The sequence below is a fragment of the Plectropomus leopardus genome, chromosome 19 (genome assembly GCF_026936395.1).
Source record: "Plectropomus leopardus strain MGB_pleo_1.0 chromosome 19, ASM2693639v1, whole genome shotgun sequence".
In the NCBI taxonomy this organism is placed as follows: domain Eukaryota; kingdom Metazoa; phylum Chordata; class Actinopteri; order Perciformes; family Serranidae; genus Plectropomus; species Plectropomus leopardus.
In genome coordinates, this window is record NC_142194.1 from 23,809,519 (window position 1) to 23,825,544 (window position 16,026).

At 38.6% G+C, this 16,026-nt stretch overlaps 1 protein-coding gene across 1 annotated transcript in view; it reads left to right on the forward strand.

Moving 5' to 3' along the window:
• pemt (phosphatidylethanolamine N-methyltransferase) overlaps positions 1-16,026 on the forward strand; it is a 67,227-nt gene continuing 51,201 nt past the window's right edge. The window contains exons 1-2 of the mRNA XM_042507945.2: positions 1-262; positions 3,262-3,369. Of these exons, the coding sequence (XP_042363879.1) occupies positions 161-262; positions 3,262-3,369 (210 nt within the window). The 5' untranslated portion in view covers positions 1-160. The remainder of the gene's footprint in view (positions 263-3,261; positions 3,370-16,026) is intronic.

The following is a 16,026-nucleotide window of genomic DNA, read 5'->3' on the forward strand; positions in this document are numbered from 1 at the left end:
TGCTTTGAGCTAGGTGAGAGGTTATCAGGACTTGTGTAGTTCTCCACAGCAACTGCACCCTTCTTTCACAGAAAAACAAGAACCTTGCACTGAGTATTGTGCAATTTTCTGTTATCTTACACACGCGGATGCGTGTTCACGCGGTGTTCACGCGGTGTGTATGAGCCACTCGGGCGCTGCTGGGGACGATAATCTGGCTGGAAACAATCATCCTGTGCTGCTGGACTGCTGCGGAGGACTCAATAACGTCGATTACTCGAAGGTAAAAATTACAACTGCTGAAAAGAAAGCTGCTCTATACGATTAACTCTCATACGAATCAGTGGAGGCGCTCGCAAAAGTAGCGAAGGTCCCCGTTTGACCGACTGGAACCGTCTGTTTCATTGTTGTGCTCGCGACAGCCGGAAAGCAGGTCTTTTCAACATAAAAGCATGTGTTTTTGCAAACAAACACAAATGTAGACACAAAACAGTATAATCAAACTCCACCAAAATGCATTATACAAGCAGGTGTTTGCAACAAATACCGCTGTAAAAAGGTATTTTAACAATATATGATTTAATCTTCAAAATCTTTTCATTTTGTTTTACATGCCATTATTTTTGTACCTACAGAGAAATTGAAAAATAAAATGAAAAGCAAAAAACATATTGCCATGTGTTTGTTTATATATATATATATATATATATATATGTCCCCTGACACAACTGCGCTGAGTTTATTGCATCCTCTTGTCCAGGTGACATCCAATAGAAGACATCTGTCCCAAACATATGCAAAATTCTGAACACAGCTCCCAATATAAAGCACATTACCCCAGATGATAATGAGTCATAATATATGGAAATCAGTTAGCATTTCAGGACCCAATGTTCCCTTGTCTCAAAGTCAGTGTTTTTTTTAATGGGTGTTTGGTTAGATGCCTGAAAGAAGGTCTGTGGTTAACTAAGCTTAAGAGACTTTCATGTTGTGTACTACGACATAAAATGTGTCAGTAAATGTACCACTGGTATACTTTGAAGCTTTTATGTGTCTTACTAAAGGCAGTCACTAGGGCACCCAGTAGCACACTTGGGCACCCCACGTACAGAGGCTGTATCCTTGCTGCAGTAGCTGCAGGTTTGACTCCAACCTCTGCCCTTTGCTGCATGTCACCCCATCTGTCTCCCCTTTCATGCTTACTCTGTCCTATACATATTAAAGACCCAAAAAACGTAATTTTTGAAAAAACACAGTTGCACTTGCAAACAAGTGACTAAATGTGAGTACGTAACATCATAACGCCAAATACAACTTTCCAGCCTTGTTGTGATGGTGGAGTTAAGTCATGTGATGGTGCAGTCCCTGGTGGCAGAGGTCAGTAGCATACACACATGCACTAACATGCATGCACGGACAGACCACAGTAAACCACAGACAAGCTCAGGCTGCAACACATAAAGATGGAGCGTGACTTCATTCTCTGCTCAGGACATTGTTGCTCCACTATATCTCAGCATAGCAAATAGTGATTTGCTGCATTTATAATGCTCTGAATGTCACGTACAATACCTTTAGTCTGGTACCATGATCTTGACAATAACAAAAAACAAAGTATTGACAGCCACTTCTCCTGGCCTGCAGCAGTTCACTGAAATGTCCCTGTTTCACCCAATTATCTGCAAACTACTGACTCAAGGTCAGGGCACTCATTCATCTCACCAGGGTAACCGTGACCTGTTACTTGTGTCAGCCTGTATCGTGGGAAACAGATCTGATAGCCTATCAGCAGCCTATCCCTACACAGTGAACAGCAGAAGCAGCTTGTGATGGGTCTGTAATTGACACACGCAGTAAACATATTTTATGATTTTAAGCAAGTGAGATAGTTACTTGTTGCAGAGATCCATAATAATTGTCTTTATAGTGATAACCCACCTCAGTGCGTTGTGGTAAATACTAAAACCATCTTGGTCACTTGGTAATCTACTTAGTAAGTTCACTGTTCCAACAATCACCAGCTCTGGTTTGGTTAAATAATAATAGATGTAAAAAACATACTGTTATTCCCCATGGTCTCTCTCTGCTGTTGCTGTCCACAGGCTGTTTACAGTCCTGTAACTTTTCCCTCCACCACCAGGTGTGCCAGTGTCTGTCAGCTCAGCTGCCTGTTCCACCAGTAGAGACTGGACGCTGAACTCATGTGGTGCATGCTGTGCACTACATATAATAAGTATAATAGAAAGAGGAGCACCTGTACTTATGATGGCATTGAAAACCATACCTTACGGATTTCTAAATACCTTGATGTACTACAATACGATGATGCTGCCTAAGCCTAATACTGATCTACTTCAAGTGCAAACCTCTTCATAGTTCCTTTGTATGTGATAGAAACAGTTGATTGGTATCTCACGGATAAATCATCATTTTTATTCCATGCATTCTTTTCACTTCTCAAAATCTAGTGCCTACATTTCCGTTATATTAGGCTTTTGTATACTTGAGCCAGTATTGCACTTTTGGCCCCAACACTGAGGTTAAAAAAACAACCAAGGCCAACATTGTTGTCATTGGCCTAAAAGACATTCTTTTATGCACTTCATCTCTGGCGTCAGTAGGCATAAACTGGAAAACCACACACAGCACTTCTGTGTGTGAGAGATGGAATATCAGTCTATGCTGCTCAACTGCATATTAGTCATTATCATTCATTTTAATGTTGTGCTTCATTTTTTAAAAAGCCCCGTGCAAGCTGTTACCAATCCCTCCCTTTTATAGATAATCAAAGTATTATATTCTGTGATTTATTACAGCACCAAAGAGTCACTGATCAGTGCAGATGTTTACTTAAAAAGCATGGTCCAGTTAAAGCCAATGTTATTTTATTTTATACCAAAAGTAACAAAAAGTGTGTGACATATGTCTGTTTAAAGTAAAAAAAAAACCAAACAAAACAAAACCTCTTAAGAGTCAAAAAAATGCAGATGTATCTGCTGAAGCTCTCTATCCCTGAATCTGCAAGCTACAGGAAATATCATAGGCATACATAGCCTAAAGTGGTTACATTGTCCTTTGCAGATTTTCTAAAAATTTGAATAAAATTTGTACAAAATTTGGATGGAAACCTGGCTCATGTTTAAATTCCAGTGCAGACCTTGGGTGATATTTTACACTTTGTTTTTATAAATAGCTATGAGTGATATCCATCCATCAATCTTTCAGTAAAATAATATGTATGTTTATGTTTATGTGTAGTTTTCATATGGCTGTTTCTTTCAGATGGACTTGACGCTGATGGAGGGACTCCTAAAACACATCAACTTTCATGACTCCAGCTTTTGTATCGCAGTGATCGCCATCATATTCAACCCTTTATTCTGGAATGTGGTAAGAGATACCCGTTGATGTTTTCACTACTAAAATAGTCTTGCATCTTTTATACTTACACTTGTGTAGCCAAAACATTTTTTGGTCAAGCTCACTGATGTCTAGAGCGAAAGAAAATAGGGAATCAAGACATTTGGAAATCCAGTTTGTTTGATCAGTGTGAACACTGTGTAACATACAGTGCTGAAACACGAAAGTGGACTGCTATATAACGATTGAAGCAGTAGAGAAGTAGATCTGCAAAGCATACCTGAACACTGCCAGTCTCTTCTGAAATTTACATATCTACACAGTATGTGCCAAACCCATCCTCTGAACTGCACAGCTATGGGTGGTATAGTGGGAAGGCAGGTGAGAGCGACGTTCTTGACATTAGTCGTGTTTCTATTACAGATTTGCGCAAAACCTGAGCTATATTTTCAAATGTTGATAAAACACAATTGCGAGATGACCAATTTTCCATTGAGTGACGTTATGCGACTTCTCACGCTTCCTTAGATGTGAAAGCAACCACGTACAAGGGATTTCTGGTAGGCGATGGGTCATGATTTAAATTTGAGGGTTAATGGAAACCCTCCTATTGTCTCCAATATATAAAAAAAAATAGTATGCATAATGCATGGGGTTGTATGGGCCAGGGATCTTACAACTGGCACACTTTCTATGCTGTAATAACAACATAAACAAATGTCACATACTTGATGACACAACTCTACTCGGGTATGGAACAACCTTACTAATTTGAAAGTGGAGCAGGTACAAATCAGTCATACTGTATGAATACTCCTCTAGTGTGTCTTCAATCTTTTCTACCCAAGCTTGGTGTTTACGCTTCTTTTTTTCTTTTGTTTGGCAGTAACAAACCACAGTAGGGGTTTTGCTACTGTTTGTGGCTGCAAGTAATCAGCAGGCATTAAGCATTATAAACAGAATGCGTGAATTGCAGGGATGCCCCAACTATCAGGCTAAGACTGACATTACAAAATAACAACATTGCAGATTGCTGAAAGCCAAAACCAATACCAATGTTTATTTTGTTATTGTTTCTATTTACCCCACCTTTTGTGTCATGGGAAACAGAGAAATCTTCTTTATGAAAAAATAACTCAATAGTTTTTAAGTCATTCAGTCCTTTGTTACTCTACCTTTAATTGATCTCAAACTCAATCACAGAAATTTATGAAACAACCTTGAAACTTGAAAAACTTCTCTCCCGAATATCGATTTTATATTGCTGTAAAAACATCAACAAATATCGCCCTCCAAAAGCTGTATTTATTCAAGTTTCTCACCAAAAACTACATTTTACAAGATTACAATGGAATACATCATGAGAACTATTTAATTTCTCTTTGCCTAATGATGATTTTTACTGAATGGAGCTTGAACGCATCATAATGTAACTCAATACAACTCTGTATCAGCAGTTAGTGCCACCCACCCACTGCTAACAGCTGATGCTAACTAGTTCTCCTGCTAATGTCAACACAGATTTGTTGTTCTCAGTGTGGCATTATCAGGGAAACAATAGAGTGTGTCCCCTGACACAATTGCACTGAGTTTATTGCATCCTCTTGTTCAGATGACATCCAATGGAAGACATCTGTTTGTCCCAAACACATTGTCTGTTGTCCCCCATACAAGACACCATTAGTTTCAGGCCCTGCATGCCTTTAAGCCCATGCAAAATGGATGTGACACAACGCTTTCTGTGAATTCCATTTTATAAGCCATTAGGTCAATGGCAGTCAACAAGTTGTGGTGTTTTTGGCTCGGCCAGATCAACAAAACTGATTCATTGATGGAAGTTGGTGAGGGATCTTGCTCTTTCTGGGTTCAGGGGGAAAGTGTGATCTTCCACCTGACTTATGCCATCCTTCTAATGCCCAACAACAAAAATTATACTGTACATTTTAAATCTTCAGACAATACCAAGGCCAATAACTCACTTAATGTACTATAGTGGAAGAAACAAGCTGAGATCTTGAGTGTTACGAGTGTAACTATAGTTTTGAAAATTATATATCTGTCCACAGATAGACTGTCATTGACTGTTGTTCTGTCTTCGTCAAATCAAGTCAAGGTGTCCCTGTCAGTGTCCCTGTGCTTGATAAAACTTCCCTTTCTGTTTTTCACAGAGGGCTATATTTCACAGACAAGATGATTACATATCACCAAACTTATCGTAATTGTTTAGGATCATGATTAGGCAATCAACACTGATTATAGTTAATATTTAATAGACTGTACATTACATAATAATGCGAGGTCTTGATAACATTGGTGGTTCTTGTGTGTTGATGGCGATGCACCGTCAGAGAGTCAGTCCTGAAGGATCCTTGTTACGTAGACATGAAAGCAAAATATGCTTATTAGTTTTCAATCAGAGATCCTTCAGATTTCAAGTGCACAGAGAAGTGCGATGGAGACTTGAATCACACATTTCAAGAGACATCTTTGTCAGTGATGGAGTTTACTGAGTGACTCATGCCAAGACGTAAGTCTGATTATCTCTGAAGCATTGCATAACGCTTCAATTAGCTTAAAGTGGACATGTTCAAAGAAATCCTCTTTACCTGTAATCCTCACCCACGCTCCCTATGTGGCACCGAATTGCCATACATGGTCAACGTGCGCCATTGATTATAATGTTGCTCCCAAATTTGAAATGTTAAAGCACTTATGCAACGAAGACAAATGGCGATTTAAATAACAAAACAAACATGATAAAATCATGCAATTTAATAATTCTTATGTGTTCCATCACTCTTTATTTACTTTTTAAAGGGAGTTTAAAGGGACAGTTCACCCCAATCAACCATATTCAGCAGCTGGTGTCGGGGATGGAATGACAGCAAACTTTCTTTTATATGTGTGTGTGTCACTTTGCATAAGTCTGTGTCCACTCTAAATTTGGAGATTTTTGCAGGTCCATGAATGCAATGCAGGCAATACTTTCCATGAGCTTTTTTTCCCCTGAGCAGCATTTTCTGACTCGTGGGAGGGTTAATTGATCTGTCAAACAATTCAGAGCTCATCAGATCGATGAATCAGTGAAGCAGATGCTGCGAGTGAATGCAAACTTTTTGACCAATTTGTTTCAATTTAAATGTGCATGACGTACTGCTGCTCCACCTGTGCCTAGAAAGTGCTCTGCACTCTGAAAATGTGATGCAGTGAATAACCTTACATAATATATATTTCAACAGTGCTCCTAATGATCTGTCCAGCTTCATAATTTGAAAAATCCTTATGTGGTGGCAAATTTTTTAATCATGGTGGCCTGCCAGATTTAATATAATGGCTAGGCTATAGGATGATTGGCTAAAATTGGCTTAATTTATAGCTCCTTTTGCAGTTAGTTTCACTGTTTCAAAAGCTACATGTTTCATATCAAGACGGTCATTCACTAACTTTTAATGGTGACTTATTAGACTGTTGACTCATCACACCTGCACAGCCAGGCAGGACGCATGTTCATCATACAGTAGCTCTTTCCTTACAAAAGTGAAGCCAATTATTTACTACAAAGAAAAAGAAAAAAATGCTGAGGGGCTCTTGGCCCTGCACATAATTCCAGATCACTCTTTTTGTGCATTTTGGTTGAAGATAAACTGTAAGTGGCTGTAATGGGAGTTATTCAGGCAAAAAGCATTAGGACTGATGGAACTTACTCAGAGGCAGATGTTAAAAGATCTTGTTAACTGTTTGAGCTGAAATGCTATACTCTTGACAAGTGTGAGTGTCGGGCATGGTGTTTCATTTATTGGACTGTCATCTCTTCAAGAAAGAGACAGACACATCCAAAGCAAGTTACTTATATTTCCGATCACATGCCTGTCACATGAAACGGCTCAAACAGCTGCTGATGGGATGTATTTCATTAAGGCCTTTGTCCCTGCTGCTCCAAGGAACATGTTCCTTTATGGCGATGATATTTTGATGAAGGTAATGGAAGGGTGCAGTTCTCATCTTTTGTGGCACGTCACATGGTCGCCTTGATTCATGGAAGGCTGTGTTCTGCATGTGCTGTGCTGGTACCTTGCTGCTGATAGTGCTGAAGGTTCAACATGTGTGTGCATGAAGAGGCTGAAATGTTTCAATTTGAATAGTCTAAAGGGATCACATTGAATTAGGCTTTTTTTATAATAATTCATTTTGCAACATCATTTAAAATATGATGATAATTATAAATATAGTTTTCCCTCTCATTTTTTTCTGTAGCTTTTTGTAAAAAATCTACTAAATCTACTAATTTCTTGCTTTTTTTGGAACTTTTCTTACTGAGTTAACTCATTGCCTTTTACCCCATGTTTTTGAAAGAAATCAAACCTATGTGCAGAGGGGTTAAGAGGTTTAAATACATGTGAAAGTAACACTCCAGGTTTCAAAGGGTTAACCAACCAATCTGAAAAATATTTATAAGATTAATAAAAAATAAAAAAAATAAGCTGCATTTTCAACACCACTGGGAAATCAACACCTCTGTATAGAAAAGACCTAGAAACTTAAGGTTTTTGACGACTGAGTTGTGTCTCATGTGGACAGTGCCTTAATTCGAAATTTCATATCTACACACATTTGAAGGTCTGCAAAGCTCCCATACGGCCCTTCAAAAGATTAAAGCCTTACTACTACTTCTACATGAATGAGAAGTGTCTAGTGCTGTCTGACCTTTTCAATCTCAATTTCCACCTACACTCCACTCTCTTCCACGGCCCTCTCAGAGACTGTGCTTAAAGAGGAAGCTTCCATTTTTTTTCTAACTGTCGCAGGTAGCAGTGTGACGCTGCTCAGTTAATCATACTTGTAATAAGAGATGGTTGATATGACCGCGGAAGCACTGAATGTTGTGATCCCAAGAGTCTGAACTGAAGATGCTGTGCAATATGAAATGACCCAGCAGTCTGACCCAGTAATTAACTTGTGGTACAACATGTATGCAGCCCTTTTTGAAGAGGCTGCATTTATATTAGGTCACATTAGCAGTGCATTGTGGTCCAGGACTGTTTGGGAACAAACTAACCCAACTGATGGATGATGAAACTTGTTTAGAACATTTTGGCAGTCTTTAACATTCATATGAATGTTATTATATAATAATAATATATATTTGTATATTTTTAGCACTTTTTAATGTTAAACACAAAGTGCTTTCCAGAATAAAGATTTACAGAATAAAAATAAAATAAACCCATGTAGCCCACCCCCCAACCTCCCTGTGACATACCTAAATTAAGAACATTAATAATGTAAGAGCACAAAAACACATAAACAAATTTCATTTCCTATACATCTTTCACAATAAAAGCCTCCACTTATTTTGTTATTTAAATGCTTGCATTGCAAAAGGCAAATAAGGAACTGTTCAGTTATTTTTTTTGTTGATTAATCTAACAATTATTTCATTAAGGGGGTTCCTCACAGGTTGGCCCTGGTTGTTGAGATGTCACTGCTACCGCCTTGGAGGCGTTCGGGTGTGCGATGGTCCATTTAGGGTTTGACCCCGCACAGCACGACACCTTTAACCTTTTGAAACCTTAAGCCTCATCTCATCTGCTGGTTTCGGATACCTTTCACTAGTATTTAAGTCTTTGGACCTGAGGCAAATTTCTTTCAAAAAGATGAGGAAAAGGCAATGAGCAACTTGGTAACAATAGTTTCACAAACTGCAAAAAATTAGTAGACTTAGAGAATAATTAAAAAAAAAAAAAAATTTAAAAACTGTGGAAAATACCGATAGGAAAAAGAAAAAAGCGAGGGAAAACCATCGTAATAACATATTTCAAATCAAGCTACAAAGTTATTATCAATTTTCCAGGTTGTTTTTCTCTTTCTTTTTATTTTTTCCATTAATTTTCAGGTCATTTTCCTGTACTTTTTACTTAATTTTCATAATTTTGGGTCATTTCTTCTTCCATTGCTCATTGCCTTCTTCCCATGATTTTGAAAGAAATGTACACTGATGCAGCTAAAACAACTCATGACTCAGCTGGTACTTGTGAAAGAGCTATTTTCCCCACACGTATATGAATTTAGTGGAATTTATTTAAGTTATTTTTCCCATGCATTTTTTGGTTTTTGCTATTCCTGTGGTGGCTACTCATGGATGCTCAGACACCAGTTTCTTGGTTGAAAGGAAGTCTCTCTCTGCGTAATTTTCCACCTATGTGCTTAAAATGCACATGTTCTGTAGATTCTGTCAAATAACAGGACGGGACTTCACAGCAGCTCTTTATATTATGCATTTGCACTGAACATAGTGTTCCTCCTGGATCAGACACAGCAAGGCCTGTTCCTCGAATGTGTTGTGTGTGTGTGTGTGTGTGTGTGTGTGTGTGTGTGTGTGTGTGTGTGTGTGTGTGTGTGTGTGTGTGGGCACGGATTAGTATGTACCGGCTCCCACCTTATTCTACTTAACCTTTTATCATTTCACACTGACATGACCGCTGTCCATGAATGAAACACTGATCACACACACACACACACACACACACACACACACACACACATACACACACACACACACAAGGCCTGTTGGTTTTAGTAGACACAATCATCAGAAAACAAAACACTTTATTTATTTGTGTTAAAAGGCAGACCAGTCGTGATCTTCTCTCTTCTTTCATGTTTGGGCTTTGACGCATGAACAGTGTTACAGTACAAAAGTAGAATCGGAAGAAGAGACGGGCACAGTCAGAAGGTCAGTGTGCCACATTGACGCTGTTGACACATTGACCCTTGTTGTGGAACAGTACGCTGACAGTTGTGGCAATTTTGGTCCATTCGCTCTGTTGGGGATGTTAGAATCTCTCCAGGCCTGACCTCAGCAACAACTGCACAGTGGGGGCTACAAGTATGTCTTTATATGTGTGTGTGTGTGTGTGTGTGTGTGTGTGTGTGTGTGTGTGCCTGTGTGTGTGCACACGTAGGTGGCCTATATAGTGACTCATCTACAGACTTGTGTTGAATCTCCGGAAGCTTCCAGAAAGTGCAGATGCATGTCAGAGGGAAAACCTGTCTGTCAGCTGGCACAGCACAGCCCTCTCATTAGATTGGTGCTAATTACACCTGTGCACTGAATGCAGGGGTGTCATCAGGTGTTGATGATGTAATTTCCTCCCAGCAAGTGCAGTAATAATAGATGCGTTGATGAATGTAATGACGCAAGCTCATTTATTGTCCTCTATATGTATGTATGTGTATGTCCAATCATATGTATTTACTTTCATACCTCTGATAGTCCAACTAATGTGCCTTAAGTCTCTCTTGTGCCCGGGTTGTGACAATGACTATAATGACTGTCAAAGCGCTGCCAATTATAGCCATTAAAGGTGACCATTTATGCTTTTCCATATTTTCTTTCTTATATATATATATATATATATATATATATATATAGATAGATAGATAGATAGATAGATAGATAGATAGATAGATAGATAGATATCATTACAATGAAGGATGTTTATATTAAATGTGGCCCAAGCCTCAAACAATGATGTAAATGTATGTTGTATGTATGTAAGTTATTACTATTAGCAAAATCCTCAGGCTTCCTACTGTTGAACACTCATATCCAACAGTTTTTATGCCTCTGCACTGAAACTGGCCGAGGCTAAGGGCATTATGTTTTGGCGTTGTCAGTGTGTCTGACTCATTCTCTCAAATAGAATATGTCAAGAACACAGTGAAACCGTTTCTTAAAACATCCACTTGTACTTAACAATGATCTGAAAAGATTTTGATAGTCAAAGGTCAAGGTCACTGTTCCCTTTCATCTGTTTTATTCTAATTGTAATGATATCTCATGAACATTTTGAGGGAATTTCCTCAAATTTTAATTTTTTATAAAAACTGCCACTTAGAATGATAGACGAACTGATTGGAATTTTATAGTCAAAGGTCAAGAAAACTATCACCCCGTCCATTGCATTCTCAAGAATGTAATATTATAAAAACACTCTGAGGAAAATTTTCTCAAATTTGGCACAATTGTCTTCCAAATTGACTAAAGAATGAACTGATTAAATTGATGGTTGAAGGTAAAAAGTTGCTGTGACCTCACAAAACATAGCCATAACTCAGGAATTCATTCACTAATTGGGACAATATTTCCAAAAAATGTCTAAACAAAATGATAATTTTATATCCAAATGATCAACTGGGAGACACTTGGTCAGATACTGCACTGGTGATTCTAATCTTGGGTACACCCCTTAAAACTGAGCTTATTGTATCGATCTTCTGTGCTGCCATGTTTTCACATAGATGGATGTAAATTGTAACTGCAACTTGAGTGGTTCGCTGAGGCATACAATTGTGAGGCGATAATTCAAGTTTCTACTTTGGCTACAGTATGATGTCATAGTGTGCCAGGTTTCTTTATATGGTCTGCAGGCACGCTACCACATGAGTTTCCATAATGTGGCCTCCACTGCCACGTGTAGCTACATGCTAATGTCAGGGAAACATATCACCTCGATACCCGATGTACATTTTTCCCAAATTTCAGATCATATACCTGCTGGAACATGTCCTGTTTTGTTTTAGAGGCTTTTATTGGCAATTTTTAATTGTTAAAAGCGATACTTTTCTTTGTTAAGTCATTTCTAGGCTTCAATTATGGTCCAGATGTATTTAAAATGTTTGGCTTATTTTGTAAAGAAATTAGCTTAAAAAAGGTTTTGCAGAAAAAACAAGTTTATATTCCTAAAAGTAAATATAATTTGAATAACATGTACCATATTCAGTTATCAGACTGGCACCAGTATTTGGACATCACAAACACACCGTACTTATCAAAAAATTTTCACTTTCCTTTGACAACCTGGAAGCCATTAAGTCTGTCTGCTGTACTTTCTTGCAATTGCCAAAATGTATCTGGGTCTTTATTTGTATACACAATGTCCAATTCTAGTTACATCACTTTGTAATATCGCCTCTGCTTTTTGTTGTTCTCTGGATCAGCAGGCTGATTCATAAACACAAGCTTTTAGATTTAGTTTTTAACTTGTTGCAAAGTAATGAAAGCCTCAGAGTCTCAAGCTGCTCAGCATGACAACCTTGTGATATGTTTATCAAGAACCACATCATCATTTTGTTTTTGAAACTGATGTTTTCTTAGTCTTCATCTCAAAGATTACAATTATTAATGACCAGCTGGCTACATAAGTGTCTGTCTGTAGAGAACTGATCTGAGAAGCTCCAGTTCTGAGCTTGTACAAAGTATTTCGCAATCTTAAATTACAGCCTCGCTTTTTTTTTTTCGGCTCAGAGAAAGACTGTGTCCTCACCCAAAAGTTCAAATCATGATAATTCCAAATTTACCATTAGACATCTGACAGCCGCAGGGCTGTACAGAGACCTATGACAGAGGGGCAGGTGCTCATAGTTAACAAAGAGCACTTGGAAAAATATTTTTGAAACAGTTTACCGACATAATTTACTGCAAAACATTTTGAATTATAGTGACCTATACTCAAACACAGTAAAACATGGGAACAAACTGCATCATACTGTTGTCATTGTCCCACACCTCATGAAAAAAGGGGTAAATAAAACAAAAAATTTATGAATGTTTACTTAACAGTAAAATCACATGAAATTTCACATGGACATTGTCAGGGTCATTCTGAACAGGGGTCCTTTTAAAATTGCATATAACCTATAAAGGAGTATTAAAAATTAAATCTTGAATATGAAGAAACTCTGAATGTGTTATGTAATTTGAGGAGACTCCCCCTGTATTTTGATTTTTGAGTGAACTGTCCCTTTAATTATTGGCCATTAATCAACATTGTAATTCTCGTTTTCACCCAGAAGTCAGTACCTTTAAATCTTTCTTCCCCGAAAAAGGAAACATTATTAACATGGCCAGTATATACGTATATGGGCATCACTAGGTAGTCATGGAAAACTAAACATACATCACTTTCCTTTTGCATACTCGCTGCACTCTTACTCCTCACTTTCTGATTGAGGGTAAACTAAAAGCACTCAGGTGAGAGGCACCAGCAACAAATGAGGTAAAGAAGATGAAATCTGGGTCATGCACAGCTTTGCATAGACTGCATTTCCACGCTTGTTTAGGATGATGCCGCATCCAGATTTAATTTTCTCCTCTCGCTTGATAGCAACAGGTTTTCACAGCCTCTGCACAAATCTTAAACTACTCCAAAGTCAAATCTGCTACTGTAAATAGGATTAGATTGGGCCTGGGGCTGCATTACACTGATGTCACGATGACACTCAAGGGCTGAGCAGAGAGTAGTCAATCTGTTCTTTCTTGTTTTATCTCACTGCTTTAGGCTGACATCTCAGCTGGAATAGTGTGAGACTGATGCCAGGCTTTAGATAGCAGGATGTGGGAACTTACCATGTAATTTAAATATCTCCATGCAAGCCATATTCGGCTGACCTTCAAAAGAATGCCCCAGGGGCTTGAAGACATTGTTGGAAAATTGGGTTATTAAGTCAAGCTGCAAACTAATTAAAATAATTTTAGAGATGGACTGCAAAATGGAGAGCATTTAATGTGACAATTTTTTTTGCTTTGACCAGTAGTGCCAGTAAGTGAGGCTATCCCTGACAGGGCTGTGGAGGGTTGTTGAGATGCATTGGCCAAAAAAAGATTTAAACCATTGCTTTAGAGAGTGTTATGAGCACATGAGTGACGTGGACTGAACTCCCAGAGGTCTTGAACACTTGTTCAACCTTTAATAGATAATCACCACAGTCTGGTTCAAAAGTCAATGGTGACGGTCACAGGGGCCTTATCTGTCTCATTCTCATGAACATGTTTTTTCTCAAGAATGCCTTGAGGGAATTTCTTAAATTTTAGCATAAACCCCCACTTGGACTTATGGTTGAACCGATTAGATTCTGGCAGCTAAAGGTCAAGGTCACTGTAAGTGTGTGTCTTTCTTATTCTTGTGAATGCGATATCTCAAGAAAACCTGAGGGAATCACTTTAAATTTGGCACAAACGTCCACTTGGAGTCAAGGACGGACTGATTACGTTTTGGTTGTCATTGGTCAATATCACTGTTACAGTCTGTCTCATTCTTGTGACACGATATCTCAAGAATACACTGAGGGAATTTCTTTGAATTTGGCAAGAACATCTACTTTGACCCCACAGTGAGCTGGTTAGGTATTAGTGGTGACAGGTCAAGGTCACTATGACCTTGCATTTGTGGAATTCGTGTGAACATAATAGGGCTGGGCGATATGGCCTCAAATCAATATCACGATATATTGAGCAGTTCACCTCGATAACTTTAAATGGACGATAACCCTGCGCCCCCTGTGCAAAAAAAAAGTTTGGCCATAGATGGGGCTGTGGCAGTTACATTCATAGTATGACTCCCCTGGACCTATTTATTGCAATTATTTTGCCACTTTAAAGGACTGTAAAACCACACTGTCTGAAAATAAATGAAGAAAATACAAATTAAGTGCTTTTAGCTGTTAAGATTTATTGAACAGCTGATAAGCACAGATTACTTGAAATGTAAACGATAACTTAAATTTCCTGCAAACACAAAGTATTAAAAATACAATCTCTAATAAACAAATTCTAAATATGGATATTACAAAGAGCTTACTCCAAAATGGCCACATTCAAGTTGTCAAGTAATCAGGTTCTCTATAATGAGAGAAACAAGTTGCATCCCTTGTAAACTAAAAGCAAATGCTTTGGTTATAGGCTGCTGCCTGGTGGTGGAAGCACTTGTTGCTGGTCCTGATCGCTTCTCGCTTCTCGCTTTTTTTATGTCTTCGAATTGAATAACGTGGTTGTACTGCAGGTGGTGGAAGAGGTTGGATGTGTTACTGTGACTTGTCGCCACAGTATTTTGGCACAGTTTACATTACACATTTTTTTGGTCGACATCATCCTTGCTGAACCCAAAATACTCCCAAACGATTGATGAAGCATTTCTTTTTGGAACAAGCTGCTCACCTTCTCCCTCGACCACATCAACTTCGTCTACTTCAGCCGCCACAGCAGCCGCTGCAACTTTCAAACCGTCCTCCATCTCCTCACCTCTCTTTCCCTGTTTGTTACAGACTGGGTGGGGCGGAGTCACGTCTCCGACGTAGTACAGCGTCTTAAAGGGACATGAGAACATAGCCTACCTACACGTAACCAAAACCAATTTTCATTTTCTTTTTTTTAAACACCGAATATACCGACATGGGCAAAATGACGTCGGTTATCGTCGTAAATTTCGGTATCGATAAATTTTCGGTTTATTGCCCAGGCCTAGAACATAATATCTTTTTCCTTAACTGATTTGAATGTGGTGGTTAAAGTTCAAATGTCACTGTCATTACAAAACATGTTTTTGACCATAACTCAAAGATTCATACGCAGCACAAGCTGGGGCACCCATGCTATGTCTGTCACTGACTCTAACCAAACATGTTCACTTACAGAAAATAAGAGACTCACTTCATGAAATTGCAAGTGAGTCAGCAGATTTTACGCTGGCTTACACGCACATGAAATAGTCCATACATAGCATTAGCAATGTAAGGCTCTTATGTTGTGCACTGTTTCTCAGGGGTCTGATCTGGTGCCCAAAGAGACCTTATTCAGCCCTGGGCAAAGCAATATCGTCTGAATGAGTCATCTGTGTTTAGACAGGAAAA